The sequence below is a fragment of the Magnolia sinica genome, chromosome 1, assembly GCF_029962835.1.
Source record: "Magnolia sinica isolate HGM2019 chromosome 1, MsV1, whole genome shotgun sequence".
NCBI classification, from domain to species: Eukaryota; Viridiplantae; Streptophyta; class Magnoliopsida; order Magnoliales; family Magnoliaceae; genus Magnolia; species Magnolia sinica.
Genome location: NC_080573.1, coordinates 112,558,997 through 112,578,098, shown reverse-complemented (window position 1 = coordinate 112,578,098; position 19,102 = coordinate 112,558,997). Strand labels below are relative to the sequence as shown.

At 37.4% G+C, this 19,102-nt stretch overlaps 1 protein-coding gene across 3 annotated transcripts in view; it reads right to left on the bottom strand.

Annotated features, from left to right (window-relative positions):
* Positions 1-2,852: 2,852 nt before the first annotated feature.
* The window catches only part of LOC131254295 (carboxypeptidase SOL1), a 47,916-nt gene continuing 31,666 nt past the window's right edge, over positions 2,853-19,102 (bottom strand). For 2 of the 3 annotated variants that reach the window (XM_058255298.1, XM_058255288.1), the window contains 4 exons: positions 15,153-15,215; positions 7,058-7,141; positions 6,212-6,275; positions 2,853-3,241 (listed from right to left, as the gene is read on the bottom strand). In XM_058255298.1, the coding sequence (XP_058111281.1) occupies positions 2,925-3,241; positions 6,212-6,275; positions 7,058-7,141; positions 15,153-15,215 (528 nt within the window). In that variant the 3' untranslated portion in view covers positions 2,853-2,924. The remainder of the gene's footprint in view (positions 3,242-6,211; positions 6,276-7,057; positions 7,142-15,152; positions 15,216-19,102) is intronic. The other variant, XM_058255293.1, reaches the window with a different exon arrangement.

Genomic DNA, 19,102 nt, shown 5'->3' with positions numbered 1-19,102 from the left:
ATAATACTAAGATATTATCAATGTTAGCAATGACAAATTGAAAATGGCAAAAACCAATGTCTTCATAAAAAAATTTGAAATATAATTTTTTAAAAATAAATAAACTTTTGGTGATGTCTTTACATCGAAGATATTATTGAAATACCGTTGATATACTTGTGATACAAGCATTACCTAGAATTTACATAGTAAAAAAATATTGGCAATATCGATACATTGGAAATACAAGCGATGCCTGGAATTTACATAATTGAAAATATTAGCGATATCGATACATTGGCAATACTTAGCGATACATTACTAATGCCTGGAATTTCTAATACTACCAGTGTTATCGGTATTGCTACCAGTGTTATCGGTATCGCCACACTAGAGATAACAATAATATCAGAGATATTTCGATGAAGATAATTCAAACAATGGGTACAAGCTTTATGCTACACCAATGGACCGAAATATATAAAATTATCAAATGAACAAGGTTCCTTGCTTGAAGATTAAGAGGAATACGAAGGACTAGTTGGCAAACTCATATACCTCATTGTCACCCAATCAGACATTTCTTTCGTCGTAAGAATGGCTAGTAATCTTATGTATCAACCAAGCACTCGATGTTGGGAGGCCATTATTCGCATCTTACGTTTTTTGAAAGGCACCCTAGATAAGGCCGTATCTTCCAATCAAATGGTCACCTACAAGTTGAATCATATGCTAACACTGACCACGCAGGATATGTGACAAATAGAAAATCCACCATTGAATTCTATACATTTGTTGGAGGAAATCTTGTAACATGTAAAAGTAAGAAATAAAATGTAGTGGCTAGATCAAGCGCCAAAGTCCAATACAGAGCAATGGGTCATGCCGTTTGCAAATTTTGTAGGTAAAATCCCTTCTTCGAGAGCTCAAAATATTTTATAGTAAAGTGAGAAGATCATATCCAAGGTGATCATCATAAAGCGCGTCAGCTCAAAGGCACAGCTCGCAAATCTTACTAAAGCACTATCTCACAAGGGCATGATCATATATTACAATCCGATCATGATAAATATATACTCTTCACCCCGAGGGAGGGTGTTGAAAGAATTCAACAAGCTTCTCATATAGTTGAATAGATGAGTCGAATGGAGTTAAATAACTATATATTGGGCCAAGCCCATATGATCAGGCCATAGGGCCCAAAAATGGTTTTATATATATATATATATATATATATATATATATATATATATATACACACACGCGCGCACGCACACACCCCACAAACTCAAGCCACAGTGGGATTACACCACCTACGGATACTCGAACCCTTGACTGGGTGTTGAAACTCCTGAGAGTCTAACACCGGAGCAAGAGTGAGGATCCTACACAAACACAGCATTCAATTTTATAAATAAATGAGAGAGTTAGGGTCTCTCTCTCTCTCTCTCTCTCTCTCTCTCTCTCTGGTCTGCAGATAGACGGTCAAGAAGAGAAATACTATAGGACCCAAGAGATAAGCGGTCTGGATTTTTGAACCGTTGGCCTCACTTATCTGATCTGAAATCCGGTGTATACAATGCAAATGGCCACATATCATAATAATTCTGCATTTAGAGATGCTAATCAATAATGTGTCGATTATGATTGGTCAATGATGATACATGAGTGCCACATATCATTATAATTCCACATTTAGAGATCATAATCAATTATGTGGATTATGATTGGTCAATGATGATAGATTAGTAATTTATATTTTAAGTGTAAATAAGAGGATATGAAATGATCAGAGACAGGCACTGTACATGAACCCTCACATCCAGCTCCCTTCTTTCCCGTCAACGCATCACATGTCGGTCGTCCGAGCAGTTCAAAAGATTTGCCACACCACGAACATCATCCACTTGTTAGGTCGACCGCACTTCTATGTTGCGATCCGTTGATTTTGACCGTATGGCCTGCCTATCAAGTGGGCCAGCTTTATTTTATGGTGTGGCCCATGCTTTTAACGGCTTGGATGTTCCACAACTCTGCTTGTTTCTCCTGTATAATACAGATTTGCTCATACCAGAAGACACTCCTTTTTCAAAATCCTTGGATGATGTTTGGAACATATGAAATCATGAAAACTTGCAAACAGCCCGTTTCTTTATTGCCTGCCCAATGCTACACTGCTTTTAAAAGTTGGTTATATCAAGCACTGATACACAGGCACCTGTGGCATGCATGTATGAGATCCTGGCCGTTCATCTCTTGTTCTCTTCATCTTGAAACTGCAATTTAATACATTAGCCGATCCCTGACTTGATAGTTCCTGTTGCAAATCCTCGCAACCGACATGAGCCTTGCCCAAGCCTTTAATTCCAGGCTCAAATTAATGAAGAGAACAAACACTCTTTCCCGGGTCACTGTTTATAAAATCTGGGCCATGCAAAAGGTGGGCCACTCCATAGAATTCACCTGCAACAAAAGCCAGGATGGTCCATTCATCAGTTGGGCTACTGTGTCGAATTCAAGGAACAGTCGTTAGCCTTACCCTAGGTACAAGTGAGTTCTACCCTATGTACTTGTGGTGAAGCAATCTTCTGCACGGCTCCAATGTTTAAACAAGTGAAATGCTTGAAGGATGTGTGAAAAATCACATTAGACATGGCATGAGAATATTTATCTAAATAAAAGGTGTGGGGTGACCTGATCCAGAGCGGTCAGCCTCAGACATGGCTCATTGTCTCACCTACTCAAAAGACAAACAAAAGCACCATAGGACAACTTAAATAACTTGCCTGTGACTGATGAATGTTTTTTTTTTTTTTTTGGTTTCCTTTTCAAACCTATGAAAAGATTAAAGAGAAACACGAAACTGTCGCCTGTGAAAACAAAAATTCCATTTTACTGACAATATACAATACACTGACAGCTTCCTTAAAAACCTTGAACACCCTTTAAACTACATTTTGCCTCTTATTTCCTACCATTGCCTGTTTCTGTCTTCGGAACTTGAATATCATTTTCCTTCTTAACACAAGGCACGTGAATCCCAAGATACCAACAACAGCTAGAGTTATCTTCAGGTGGTTCCCATTTAGCAACTCCACCAGTTCAAGCTTGCTGTTGTTATCATTGATGCAATCACAGCCGTGAGGGAGTTTTTGCTTGGGCGGATCTTTCACTGGGTCTAGAATGAAATCAAGGCTTGCAGCTTCATCTCCCAGCAAGATATGTGTGGCTTTGGATTTGTAACCAGGCATGGTGACCGTAACTGCATGAGAGTTTCATAGATCCAAGTCAGAACTTGCAAAAAAAATAATCAAAGAATAAGAACTAAGTTTACTATCTGAAGTGAGTGGAATTTCTGCCCATTGCAACTTTATTATTATTATTATTATTATTCTTAGTATTTCAAGTAGCAAACATTTCCTTGAAATTTATCCACATTAATTTTCAAGGGCACTAGAAAATATGGACACGTATTTATATTTATACAAAATCCAAGTTCAATTCTCAAAGGTATTGGATGCATATTCCTACAAGAGGTTAAAACTAGAAGCTGAGAACTCGATTTCTGACTGACAATATTTTTGAATTTTTCTTCTGACAGCATTTTCCAATTGTGCTTAGCGTGGCATTGCAAGCAGGAGAACTGTTGAAATGTCCATTTCTGAATAATGTACGGTGGTTAGGCCCAAAGAGCTGTGCTGGGAATGATTTTGTTGGCATTTGAACGGTGTTTAGTAAACATGTTGAGATCATCCTTTCCACTTTTGGTCAGATGGTGGTCTGTTGCGTGCCTCCTTCAAGTAGCCTCTTCCTAGAAATCAACTGTTTGCAAATTCCTTTTGTGGGCCTGACCATGTCCTTACTCATATATCAGCAGGTTCCCTGTTATTTGTGCAGCCAACTACATGAGCATGACATGTCAGTATTCCATTTGCAGTTTGCCCAGCAACTACCCTATTTTGCTTACTCACCCATTGTTTGGATGCGCATGCAATAGTTGTGCTGGGTTATATACTGGGCAGGATCGCATGTGAGTGGTGTTAATAAGCCTTGCCATTTCTTCAAATTTTCTTCTGTTTGTTTAGGTTCACCATGGAAAAGAATACAAATTTCCCTGAGAAACCCAAAAAGAGAAGGAAATTGATTCCCTTTTTTCTTACCTTTTCCTCATCAAAAAAAAAAAAGCCTATTGAATGTAGATTTCCATGGTTACAAGAGACAGGTCTCACTCTTGACCTTTGACCTTCTAATATTTCCATGGAAAACAATATTCATAAGTATAACCAATCAATGGAATTACTGTTGGATTTCGCAGTTTTCATCTCCTGATTCCATAGGGGTTTTCCATATTTTTAATTATTTCAATAAAGAAATAACACAGACAATGATAAGACGGAATTTTTCCAAGTTATTTCTATTTGTTATAGTTGAGGCAACTCAAGGGAAGAGTGCCACATGCATGTCAAAACCAAGCCATAAATATGGTCAAACAAGGTAGGCACAGAGAGAAGCCATTTCTTTTGGAATATTGGAGGAAACATAACCAACCTTAACTTCAGAAAATTTTGTTCGACTACTTAAATCTGTCATGAATCCTTCAACATATGGCAGCATGAAACTGGCTCAATAATGCACACCACTTTGTGCACTCAATAAAAGGATCAATGGACTTTATGGAGCACAAATCATGAGTGCAAAAGAGGGTAAAGATGCACATAACCACAACAAACGTGGGCTTGTTGTGGATGGACATAAGGCCAAAATTATACTATTTGCAGTCCTAATGGTAAAATTTGAGGTGCTATAAACTGGACAGAATATCCAATGGATGAAATCAGATGATCAGTTTCATCAAATCAGTGTGGTTTCAGGCTATGTTCCATCCATAACTCTATGATTTGAACAGTCTGGATTGACATACACTATTGCACATGGTAATGTGATGAGTTAAAGTAGTCTGCATAAATAGCACGAAACACACCATTACCTTTGCCCTTTAATCATCATCATCATCATCATCATAGCTTTCTTGCAGCCAGTGTTTTAAGTATCAACGATATTGCTTGATATATCCCACGACATATCTTGCATCTCACCTGTGCGATACGAAAAACACAAGTAGTGGGATATATCCCACGTGTTCGATCTGATGAGCATTTTCGATTTCGATACTTTTTTTTTTTTTTGTAAATCATGTTAAATCAGTGTTAAATTGTTGCAAATTTATGATTTTTCATGTTTTGTATGAAAAATCATAGATTGGGAGCTTCAATTTTGAGATTTGGAGGAGATAGGCCAAGTTGCAGAAAATTGAAAAAAAAAAAAAAACACTAATCTGGTGATTCTTCTTTTACTTTTTGAATGTATTGCTTGTGTTTCCACGTCTTCTTTTACATTTATAAATTATATGAATAGACTTTGAATATACTTGCATCAAATCAGTTCGACAACTCATAGATTAGGACCACATACAAAGAAAACCAATTATGTGCACTTGTTTTTTGTAATGTTTGATTTATAAGTGTATATTGATGTCTTTTTTTAACAATTACTGAAGTTTCATTAAAAAATTCAACCAATTTCCCAATGTTTCCCCATGTTTCCAACAACAGCGATGCATTACGCGATACAACCAATATATACCAAGGGTGAGACACATAATGCGATTCTGATATTTTGAACACTGCTTGCAGCTATTTGGGGACAGCTTTACAAATTAACCCTTAGTTATCCCTTCAATCATCGGGGAATTATAGGATCCCTGGATCCTCAATTCGTCCAGAGTACATTCGGGTTTTCAGTTCTGGTAAGTTCAGCCCATGGTTCGGTAACACAGCCCAATGGGCTATTGTGCACCACCATGCATGGCCCATTGCCCACAACTTCTCAGATTGAAAGATCCTAACCACCAGTCTTGGGATCTTTTCAGTTGAATGTGGGCAGTTGCTCAATCCTCTTCTTAACCATCTAAGCCTCAAATTGAAGGGTTAGGATTGTCACATGGAGATTTTCAGGCCATAGTCCATTGTGCCCATAGACAACAGCCTGGATTACTGAACCATGGGCTTCACTTATCAGATATGTAAACCCACAGGTCAAGGATCATATAATTCCTCTTATAATTAATGTATTAGAATTTTTGAATCCGCCAAAGCATAATGCCAGTTAATGGTGAGACGAGGTTGGAGATTTAATAAAAGGAAATTGGAAGATAAAAATGAATAATGCATACCCTCATAGCTTTCGCCTGGAGCAAGCAACCGGTGGTAATTGCCAAATACTCTGCCAGCTTTAACCTGTAAATAAACACAAGAATACGTAAGGAGAAGCTAGAACAAATACACAAGTAAGGAGTTGCATCAATGCAAGATATTGTATTGCAGCCACACAAGCATGGTTTCAAATTTCAACCGAGTTTTGCCTCCACAAGGATAAACAATCATCCATACTTATCATTGTGCCAATTTCATCCAGATTAAACCAAACTCACAGGCTAGATTACCGAGTTCACAACAATTGGTTCAATTGTGGCAACTTCCACAAAACATATGGAAAAAATGAACGCAATCCAGATATCTAAATCATCAGCCCATTGTAGATAGTAACATAGACTAAAAATCACACTGGTCAGAGTGGCATCAGACAATATGATTGAAGGTTTACAAAGAAAAGTAGTCCAACTTCAACTGACAAAACTGACATGGTTAAAATCATCTGCCAAATACAATTTTTGGGCATTTTTTCCATTGACAAAGACGGCTACAATCTGGATGTGGTGTGCTTATATGCTATGAGTGCTGTTGATGACTTGCCACAATTTAACAAATGTGGCAATTTCCATATTGGAGTTTAGTCCCAAATTTGCAATATAAGTGTTATGCTAAAAGTTCAAGTTCCATGTTTGGGCCAGAACCACCAGTCAGCTAGCCTATAAAATTAACAAAAGAACTCACATACATGTAGTAAAAAATCTATTTATGATTTTCATAACTGATGATGTAATCCAAATAAACATCAATGTACTACCACCACCAGCAGAAGAGCATGATCATAATCCTATGACTAGCTGGAAGGGTACCGTGTAATTGATTCCCTTGATCATGATGGAGGCAGGCAAAGGTTGTCCATTATCTGATGATACGATCCTCCCATGTACTCCTGTCTATAAATTACTGTTAGTCAGATAAATATTCAGACAGGCAAGCATTTACAGTACATCAATACCCTGCAGCATTTAAAACATCTCTTTGAATAGAAAATTGCATACCATGGCCAGTGATAGTTTTTTTTTTTTTTTGGCCTTTTCTTTTTTCCTGCTATTCTATTTTTGCATTTGCTCATAATGCTCAATACAACATATTTAATTAAATCCTGCCACGGATTTATCCTTGCAGCATGTTTGTCTGGAACCCAGACTAAGAATGGTGCAAAGGTCTCGTCCTTTTGGAATGTTAAGCAGCATTCCACTCCAGAGCAGTAATCTTTCAAAATGATCAATATGACTTGCATCCGATATTAGATGTTACATCTGTCAAAAATATGTTCATAAACATACATAGTTACTTTGCATCAAATATTATCTTTCATTATAACACCCCATACTATTTTCCCGTATCCTGAAACTTGTATCAGACTGGATGGTTGTTTGGGCTAGAACCATGGGTTCTAGATACATGTTTTGGATTGGGACTCATTCAGCTATGAAGTTGGTTTGTACAAACGAAGCTTAGTGTGACTCATCCAAAACTGGAGGGGAACCACATCAAAAATCTCCCGGCGCAGACAATCAACAGCATGGTTGACTTCCTTGAAACCTTGACATAAGTAGAGCCCTGAAACCAATAAAGCATTAGCAACTTCCCAATGAATTAAAATAGAATCCTAAATGCTGTCAATAGAAGTCCTGGAATCTCCCTCAATAATAGTTTTGCTCAAGCCCATTCAAACAGCAAGTTCGAGGCCCCTTGTCATCAGCTTCAGCCCCATTGGGGGAGGAACAAATAGGATAAAAATAAGCAACACAGAATTTTCCACTACTGTCATGGATAATACCAAAGGCCTTCCCCACGTTTGTCTTGTATTCCCAAGCACTGTCAAAGTTTATGTAAATCCACAAGGGGAGGAGCACAACTGGTGGAGATGTCGGGATCATGGTTGTCCCGTCTGGGTGGGCTAGCAGAGGCAACACATTTGATGATTGTATCCTTCTCATTTGCAGCCATATGATTTTGGTGAAGGATGTCATTACAACATGGTTCCTTCCCATTGAAGACTTGATCATTCAAGGCGAGCCAGATGGACCAACAAACAAAGGAAAAATATTTCAGATATGGTTGCTTTACGGTTGGGTACACCAATGAGATAGGTAGTTCTGGCTGCCCCAGAGAAAGATTCGCAGGAGTGGGAGTGTGCAGTCACATCCCAACAGCTTAGACCAAGGAATATTGTTGTGTTGATGGTTCATCAGGTGGGCATTAATAACACAATAGGCCGATTTGACACTGAAGTTCCCATTCTTGGTCAGCTTCCACATGATTTTGTATAAATTACTAGTATTGGATAGGTGGATGTCATTGATGCCGTTTGCAATCTCAGATGACCAAATTTGTTGAAAGAGCTGTGTCTTCCAGCTTTGAGAGTCTCATGACATAAATCAAGGCACCCACTGGGTAGTCAAGCTCAATTCCCTTAACATCCCAATATTCCTTCTTTTTTTTTTAAGGGGGGCTTGGGACCCATCTATGCACCCAAACTTTGGTACAATCTCCACATCCCACTTGATCAAAAAAGACCTCAGGGAATGATGCTATTGACCTTAAGAATCCTTTTCCATGTAAGGGAGTTGGATGACCTAGACCCAACTTCATTCAGACCACTATCCTTTAGGTACTTATGCTCAGTGTTCGAATTATCTCCGATATTATCAAAATATCTCTGATATTATCTTTATCTCCAGCTCAGCAATACCGATAACACTGGTAGTGATACCGATAATGCTGAAATTCCAAGTATTAGCAATGTATCGCTAAGTATTGCCTGCGTATTAATATCACTAATGTAATCGCTAATATTTTCAACTATGTAAATTCTAGGTGTCGCTTGTATTGCCAATGCATCAATATCGCCAATGTATCGCAATATTTTCGACTATGTAAATTTTAGATAATGCTTGTATCGATGACCTAGACCCAACTTCATTCAGACCACTATCCTTTAGGTACTTATGCTCAGTGTTCGAATTATCTCCGATATTATCAAAATATCTCTGATATTATCTTTATCTCCAGCTCAATGATACCGGTAACATTGTTAGTATCAGAAATTCCAAGTATTAGCAATGTATCGCTAAGTATTGCCAGCGTATTCATATCGCTAATGTAATCGCCAATATTTTCAACTATGTAAATTCTAGGTGTCACTTGTATTGCCAATGCATCAATATCGCCAATGTATCGCCAATATTTTCGACTATGTAAATTTTAGGTAATGCTTGTATCATAAGTGTATCGACGATATTTCAATAGTATCGCCAATTTATTGATATCATTAAAATTTTGTTTATTAGAAAATTTTTTATTTCAATTTTTTTTTCATGGGCACGTGGTTGTACTGTTCAATTTGTCATTGATAATATTGATAATATCTTGATATTATCGATATCGCAACATATGCGATATTGAGACCACAATCTTTCGTTTCCTTTCCAATTGTTGATGATTTCTTGGTGAAATATCATGTGTTGTTGATATTTTGCAATATCGATGGATGTTTGGATGGAAGGTTGGATGGTTAAATAGGCCGGATGGGATGGTTGGACTAATTTCTTTCAACAACACATACTTTTAAGGCCCTATTAAATGGAAACTGGTTATGTATGCATTTTTTTTTGCAATTTTATTTTATTTTTTAATTTCTAAATATGCAAATATGTACATTTTAACATCTCCTAAAGTTTCGCTGAAAATTCCACCAATTTTCCCATGTTTCCCCACATTTCCGGTTATCAGCGATATTATCGACAATATCGATATTGTTTCCGTATCTCTGGCCAGCAAAACTTGTGGCGATAGCGATACTTTGAACACTGCTTATGCTTCATTATCAAAGCTGATAGGCTACTCTCTCTAAGATGATTCTCCATCCAAGTTTGGCCATTAAGGCAATGTTAACTTTTTTAATGGTCCGGATACCAAGCCGTCCTTGGGCTATGGGTTTGCAGACTTATTCCAGCTAATGATGCATTGATATAATTCTCATTCCAGTTATTATAGAGGAACTCCCTATTTTTCCTTCTGACACTACACTCTTGCTTTTAAGGCCTGTTTGTTTCACCGTTTACAATAGTAATTGAATGTAAATGGGTAATGATTACTTTTGACCTATGTTTGGAGAGAGTTGAAATTCACGAGGTAAATGTGCCTTGAGAAACAGAATTGCATTGCACCCTAAAATTTGTGGGTCCCACCATTATCTATATGTTTGATCTATGGACATGTAGGGCATGAGTCAAAAAAATGAGGCAGATTGTAAGCTCAAATGGACCACAAGGCAGGAAACAGGGGGATGATAATGTCCACTGTTAAAAGCGGAATTTTATGTAGGGCCCACAGTGATGTTTATATGTCATCCACACTGTTTATAAGGTCAAAGAGACATGAATGAACCATAAACACAAATATCAGCTTGATTCAAAACTTTTGTGGCCCCCAACAAGTTTTCAATGGTAGGTGTTCAACTCCCCTGTAGTGTGGTCTGCATGCGCTTCGGATTTGCCTCATTTTTTGGCTCGTGCCCTATAATGAGCTGATACAACAGATAAACAGTTTGGATCAGACACATACATCATGGTGGGCCCCATTGATTTTACGTATTTTCTTCCTCACCGCCTCGATTTTAGTGAAACTGTCAATGTCAAAATCATTTCTTACATGTATTTTCCCTGGTAAATAATTATTGCTCATTTACAAGCAATTACCATTGTAAATGGTGAAACAAACAGATTTTCCCACAAGATACAAGGTAGGTAGGAATTCCAATGGACTTAAGGAGCTATCCGTCTTCGAGCCTGGGACAAGAGTTCAGACTTTGATCTTGCAATCTTTAAGGATATTCTCAACTGCTCCTTTAAACCATTTTGACTTCGGTCTCCCAGGCGCCACAAGGAATCCCAAGTACATGAAAACAGAAGCCCGTACATGGAGTTGAGTTATATGTACTTCTAGCTAATGGTCAGTTGCTCTGACAAGCCTGGATAGTCACCAATAGACTCGACACAAACCAATTAGCATGACGGTTGAAACCCATCATCATTCCCATCACTATGATAAATAGGGATTTGAATAGTGGTTTCAGAGTGCGACTTTCCTAGGGATCAAAACTGGTACAACGTGCCATGACTCGTTGGTTTCAACTCCATATGGGTCGCTTTCAGTCAGTATCAGTTTGGTGACTCGTTTCATTATGGACCAAAACTAATATGATTGGGACGATACCAAGTCATAATGGATGACATTTAAATCCATGAACAAACGGCATTTCTTCCGTGTCCAGATCTGGAAAATGTGTCAATGTAATTTTCATCCTCACTTTGAAAGGCTCCCACTACATACTATTGACGTTGCATATATATGGCTCCTCCATACTGGGCCCAAATGGCTGGTGATCTTAGGATAGGCTCCATATACCTAAGGTACATACTCCTGTCCATGAGTAGAATAAACCTCATATGTCATCCACTTAGCCAGCAGCATCAGTCCTATAGGTGAAGTGCCATGTTTACCTAGGTGTGGGTATTCAGCTTTGCTATTATCCTCTGCATATTTCCATCCCCAACCATGTGTCTCACCCTGTTATATGATATAAATAGATGACATCTCCTCCACAACCATGATCAAGTTCATCTTTCAATTCTCATTGGCGTCATCATAATTAGCCTCACCAGTGCCAATGCTGCCGCCGCCATCACCAGATCAATATGGTAGCACTACCGCTACTATTACCTTACTAGGACTGTATTGTGCGCAGTGTACCAACTATCGATGACATTATCGGTAATATCATCGATATTATTGTTATAATATGCAGTAGTGTCAAAAATTCCAAATACCAGCGACGTTTCGGCGAAATATTGCGTGTTATTGATACAGTGATATATCTCCAAAAATATCGGGACTGTATTGCGTGTATAAATGCCAGGTTTTGACTGTATCAACGATAATATCGTTGATACAGTTTGAAAACCCCATCTGTCCAGCGACTACATGCGTAGATCAGATAAAAGTTAAAAAAGAAATTCCAAATGGTGCGAGGTCGGTATGCACCTCCCCTCACCTATTGTTCAGAGTATCCCCGATATTATTGATAAATATCCCTGATATTATCCATATCTCTAGCTTGACAATATCAACAACACTAGTAGTATCGGCGATATATCGCTAAGTATTTGCCAATGTATCGATATCGTCAATGTATCGCCAATATTTTCAATTGTGTAAATTCCAGGTGTTGCTTGTATTATCGCTAATGTATCAATATTGCCAATGTATTAACAATATTTTCGATTGTGTAAATTCTAGGTGTTGCTTGTATCACTAATGTATCAGCGATATTTCGATAATATCGCCAATGTATCGGCAATGTTTCAATGATATCACCAATGTATTGATAATCACAAAATTCTGTTTAATAAAAAAAATTCCATAAATTTTTTTATGGGTGCATGGTTGTATGATAAAATGCATGTTTGTATGAGTGTATGTACGAATGCATACATGCATGGATGGACGGATGTATGCATGCATGGATGGATGGTTGGTTGGATGGATAGATGTATATGTATATTTGTGTTTTTGTATGTTTGTGTGTATGCACGCATGCATGGATGGATGGATGGATGGATGCTGTATGTGTATTTGTATATTGGTATGTGCATGCATGGACAGATGGATCCACCATTTTCCCCATGTCTCCCCAATGTTTCCCTGAGTCAACAACGCATGTTTTTAAGCCCCATTAAAGGTAAACTTATTATTTGATTCCTAAATATGCAAATATCAATCTTTTTCGCTATTATTTGATTCTTAAATATGCAAATATGTGTATTTTATCATCTCCTAAAGTATCATTAAAAATTCCACCATTTTCCCCAATGTTTCTCTAATGTATCCTCAAGTCAACATCGCATGCTTTTAGACCCCTATTAAAGAGAAACTAATTGTGTATGTCTTTTTTGCAATTATTTGATTCTTAAATATGCAAATATATGTATTTTACATCTCCTAAAGTTTCATTGAGAAATTCCACCATTTCCTCACATTTCCCCAACGTTTCCCCTAGGCAAGGATGCATTTCCGACTATCAAAATTAATATTTGCGATATTGATACATGTAATGATACCGATACTACGAACATTGTCCTCACCCAAGGCGAAAGACACCCCCTCACTATTCCCGGAGATATGGTGCACCCCCGTTATCCCAACATTTGAGTGATGTGTATGAGAGATGTGGAGTCAGTGGACCACCTCTTCATTCATTGCCCTTTTGCCCGAGTAGTTTGGGCCTCCCATCTTGATCCTTTTTAACAATAATTGAGTGATGCCAGAATCCATGGCAGAGTTCCTCTTAGATTGACATGCAGGAGGTGACAAGAAAGCAGACAAAATGATTTATCATTTAGTCCTTATGGCGAGTCTCTCAGTGATTTGGGGAGAGAGCAACAACTAGTGCTTTCGTAACAAGTGTGGATCAATGGAGAATTCGATTTGGAGGGTCAAAGCACTCACCAAAGAGTGGGCTTTTGGCTTGGAAGCCCATTTTATTTGTATTCTCTTCCTACCTAAGCTCTTGCATTGGCAAGTTTCCCAATAAAATTTTGTTATCCTTTAATAAGGCTTTTGAAAAAGAAGAAGTTAAAATCAAGATGATGTTATGTAAATAAACATATTTGTTATTATTTTATATATATAATAATATATAGCTGCTTGACAACTCTCACTTGTACATCAATCCTTAGCTCCATTATACAAATAGCATTCTTTGGGCCTTTGAGCACTTCTAGATGGGTAGAGAAGTTGTTATCACTCACAAATGGGATTTAAGAAATAAGCTACAAAATTTATAAGTTGGTAGAATTATGATAAATCTCAATCAACTAAATCAAAATTTTACAAGGAAAAAAAATAATTACTTGTAATGTGAATATATAGGCCGATATCGTCGATATTTAAAACATTGAGTCCACCTCTTATCCATATTCACCTAGTGTTTCTTGCATTGTTTTTTTTTTTTCCCCATCATTGTTAATTTCATTGAATCCATTGCATCACATAAAAACTCCATTGTTGGCTTTACGTCACCATCTACCAATTTAAGGACTCCAACAAGAGGCTTATTAGTGGCAACTAACTCCATGGTCTTTTTCCAAAAGTCCTCCAAGCTTCTAATCACAACTACTTGCTTCTAGTGATTGCAATATAGATAATATCGGCTGATATATAGGCCGGCAATATCGGTATCGCACCCCTCCAATACGAAAGTAGTACGGAGTTATAAAATTCCGACGATACTCAGACAGAGGAGGTACCACTCTGAAAATTCTGAAAAAAAATAAAATCAAATCAAAAAAACTAAAATCCACTCTCTCTCTTTCCTAGATCTTTCATTCCTTTTCCTTTATACTTGAGATTTCAACTGGAAGTACCATAGAATTGTACACAGTACCAATTGGAAATAGGTAATTTTTATGGTGTCCCTTCATCCTGGTAGGGCGCACCTGCTGACTGGATTGCATGGCACATACACAACACGTTGGAGCCCACAAAAATTTCCAAGTTTCTATGGTTGGTGTCCTGCACCCTAATGTTCTTCATTGTTCCCTGTTGTGTGGCCCACTGGAGTAATGTGAGTGGCTGGCTTTCATGCTTTGTGCCTAACATGGGGGGAGGTGGGGTGTCCGATGAGTGGATCGGATGCCCCACACACATAACAGTGGGCCCACATAGCTCCACCGTATAGGAAGCTGTGGTGCAGTAGATTGTATTGGAACATTCCACCTCCCACACATATGGGGAATGGTAACGTCCCCAATGCTTTAAAATGGCATATAACATCTGTGGATGTGTATGACTATTAATATAGCAAGATGAAAGATAATACAAAATTATTCAACATACCTTCACAAGGCTTGCAACAAGGTTCAACATGCTCATTCTATTGTATTCCCAGAGGATTGGAAGCTACACATTCACAAAATACAAGAAAGAAGAAGAGATAATCAAACAAATGGGTGTTGCTAACCATTAAGTTGTATAAGGAAAACAATTAGAAAATAAATTTAAGATTCACAAGTTTCCATGCGTGGTCACTGTTCATACATGTAAAATAATTAAAATCATCTACCATAACTAGAAAAATCATTACAAGGTAGAACCAATTGCTCTAATCTTTGAAACTTCAAACTAATTAAGTAGGATCTACCTAGAAAAATGTTTTACAATGAGGATGTATACTGACGAGTTATGATGGCCAGAATTATCACATGAACGAAATGATGTCATAATTCAATCACATGGATAGTATTGCGGATCATAAGCACAACTGAGTACAAACGACATCCAAAACCAACTATACCACACACAATAGAGATTTCTACACTCCCCAACAAGCATATAGCATTTAATTTCCTAAAGGTTCCACTAAAACACATTGTAAATGTATATGATTGGGATATTGCTCTTTGCCTACTTGCATTAGAAAGGATATGAAACGATGGAGAAAGGTTCCACTAACTTATGCAACCAAATTGAGAAAAACTCAAAACTCCATTGAATAAATTTGAAGGTGCTTATCAAATTAGAGCTCCATGTCCCTTCAATAGGTCACAAGATTGGCAAAAATCCAGTATAAAGATTGCGTTTGCATCCAAAAATAGCCCAACAGTTGATACTAGAGTTGAAGATGATAAATAGAAAAAGATTTAGGGTTTGTGTGAAGCAGAGAGAAGGAAAAGAAAGAGAGACGAGAAAAGAGAAAGAAAGAAGAGAGAAATTCAAGGCATAATGACTTGTTAGTCAATGTGACTAACGTGTTTTATTAATAAGCCTGTTTGGATTGGTGGAGATCAATAAGTAGCTTACGAGTGTCATCTGAGGTAAACTATGGAAAAGGAAAAGGTTTCATTTACTTCGAGTCTGAGACAATAAGGGCCCGTTTGGGGGCTTGTAAATGGAGGCAAATGGGAAATGGATTTGGAGGTAAATGAATTGGGAGTAAATGAAATGCATTGAAATCCAAAATATTATGTTTGGATGGGAGTAAATGGGAGGAATTGGAATGCATTTGAATTTTTCAATATATTCATAGGAACATATGTAATATTCTAAACAAGCATTAATATCCGAAATAAGCTTTGATAGAATAATTGTAATATGCCCATTGAAATAAATACTTTAGCCAAAAAGGAGGAAATTCCGAGCCTTAGGTGGGCCACAAACGTAAGGATCACAAACAAGCGACTTGTCAACATTTTTTAACCATCCATTTGGATGACCAACGTTTGGACAGTTTGGATCATTCTATTAGTGTGATTTTAGTGATGTAGCCAGTATTTTAAATATCAATGATATTGGCCGATCCAGCCCGAAGTCTGGTTCGGCCAACCTAACCAGTTAGGCTAACCCTACAATATTCGATAAAAAAGATAGATTTGAAAATATATATATATATATATATATATATATATATATATATATATATATATATGTCAAATTGTTACATCTACATGAAAATCATGGATTGGGAGCTTCAATTTCAAGATTTAGAGGAGAAGGACCGAGTTGCGGAAAATTGAAAGAAATCAAAATCAAACATCTATGTAACCTAATATAGTGATTCTTCTTTTGCTTTTGAATGTATTGTTTGTGTTTCCACACGCCTTCTTACATTTATAAATTATATGAATAGACTTTGAATATACTTGCATCCATACAGCCGATACATTACGCAATACAGCCGATATATCCCATGCGATAACCGATACGTATCTGTATCCCAAGGGTGCAATACGTAACACGATACCGATATTTCGAACACTAGATGTAGCTGATAATTGGCTTGTTTCGAAGTATCATCAGCGTGCCACGTCTACGACGGACGCATGCATAGCAACAACTTTGTTTACTCATGCAACTCTCCAAGGAGCCCAAAAAGGCATTTACCTCCATTTACTCTCAAAGCTCTCTCTCTGTTGAGGGAGGATTTCATTTGCAGCTGCATTTGCTTCCATTTCATTCCATTTACCTCCATTTATTTCCATCCAAACGCAAAAAAAAAAAAGAAGTCATTTACTTCAATTTACCTTCATCTACTCCCAATCCCTCCCATTTACTCTCATCCAAACAGCCCCTAAAAGGAAATGGCCCTTTTCTGCAGAAATCTAGAGTCTGAGGAAAAGGAAATCAATTTCATCAATCCTCTTGTCTTTTGCAAATGAAGGAAACCATCACATACGAGGAAATCAATTTCCTTTCCTCAGTTACCTTCCTATTTCCACCCATCCAAATGGGCGGAAACCAATAAGGTACTCTACATGACTGACTACACATGATCATTGTCCAAAGTATCCCCGATATTATCCGTATCTATAGCTCAGAGATACCAATCACACTAGTAGAAATACTGATAACACAAGTAGTCTCAAAATTTTCAAGTATTGATGATGTATTGCCAAGTATCACCAATCTATCGATATTGCCAATGTATCGTCAATATTTTCGACTGTGTAAATTCTAGGCATCACTTGTATCGCAAATATATTGATATCTCCAATATTTTCGACTGAGTAAATTCCAGGTGTCGCTTGTATCGCCAGTGTATCGACAATATTTCAATAATATCTCTACTGTATCGATATCGCCAAAAATCTATGTATTAAAAAAAAAAAAAAAAAAAATCATTTCAAAATTTTTTATGGGTGCAAGGTTGTATGCAATGTTCAAATTGTCAACAATATTATCAAGCATATCACAATATCATTGTTATCACAACATGGGCGAATTCGAGACCATAATCTTTCATTTCCTTTTCAATTGCCGACGATTTCTCGGCGAAATATCGTGTGTTGTCGATATTTTGAAATATCGATGGACATTTGGATGGAAGGTTGGATGGATAGATGGGATGGATAGATATAGGTGGTATGGATCGGATGGTTGGACTGGTTTCTTATGACCAAGGTATCCCAAATCAGTTACATAACGGCCGTTATGCAATAGTAACATTCATAACCGTTACACATTATGAGGTTGAAATGGTCATAATGACTGTTACAGAAAAGAAGGTGGTAACGGCCTTGTAGCAGTCATGTAACGGTCCCGTAATGGTCCTGTAACAAGTTTTTTCAAAAGAGAGAGAGAGAGAGAGAGAGAGAGAGAGAGAGAGACATAACGACCGATACGGGGGCCATAATAGCCGTTATGGCCCGTATCATAACAGTAACAATAGTGGCCGTTACGGTCACCAATACCGTTATGAAACACCTTGCTTATGACAGCACATGCTTTTAGGCCCCCATTAAATGGAAACTTATTATGTATGCATTCTTTTTATAATTTTTTAATTTCTAAATATGCAAATATGTGTATTTTATCATCTCCTGAAATTTCACTGAAAAAGTCCACCATTTTCCTCATGTTTCTCCAATGTTTCCCCGCATTTTCGATTATAAGCAATATTATCGACAATATCAATATTGTTTCCATGTCCCCGGCTAGCAAAACTTGTAGCGATGCCAATACTTCAAACACTACACATGACTAGATATGATGGCATAAAAATAAACGGAACCATACTCCACATGGCTAAACATATATCTCCCTATGACTGGCAATCACAAGTAGATCTATGCACATAATATGAAGAAGAAACACATGCTTAAAGGGGAAAAAAGGTAACACATGCTAGACATGGGAGCAACACACTATAAAATCAAATAACTCAGTCAAAATAATCATGTTAAAATTCATAACCGCCTTAAATAACTCTATAGCCCAACTTTCTAGATCTAAAACACTCTTAATTCAACATACTATCATGTGACTTCATGAATAAGCAACACATGCTAGAC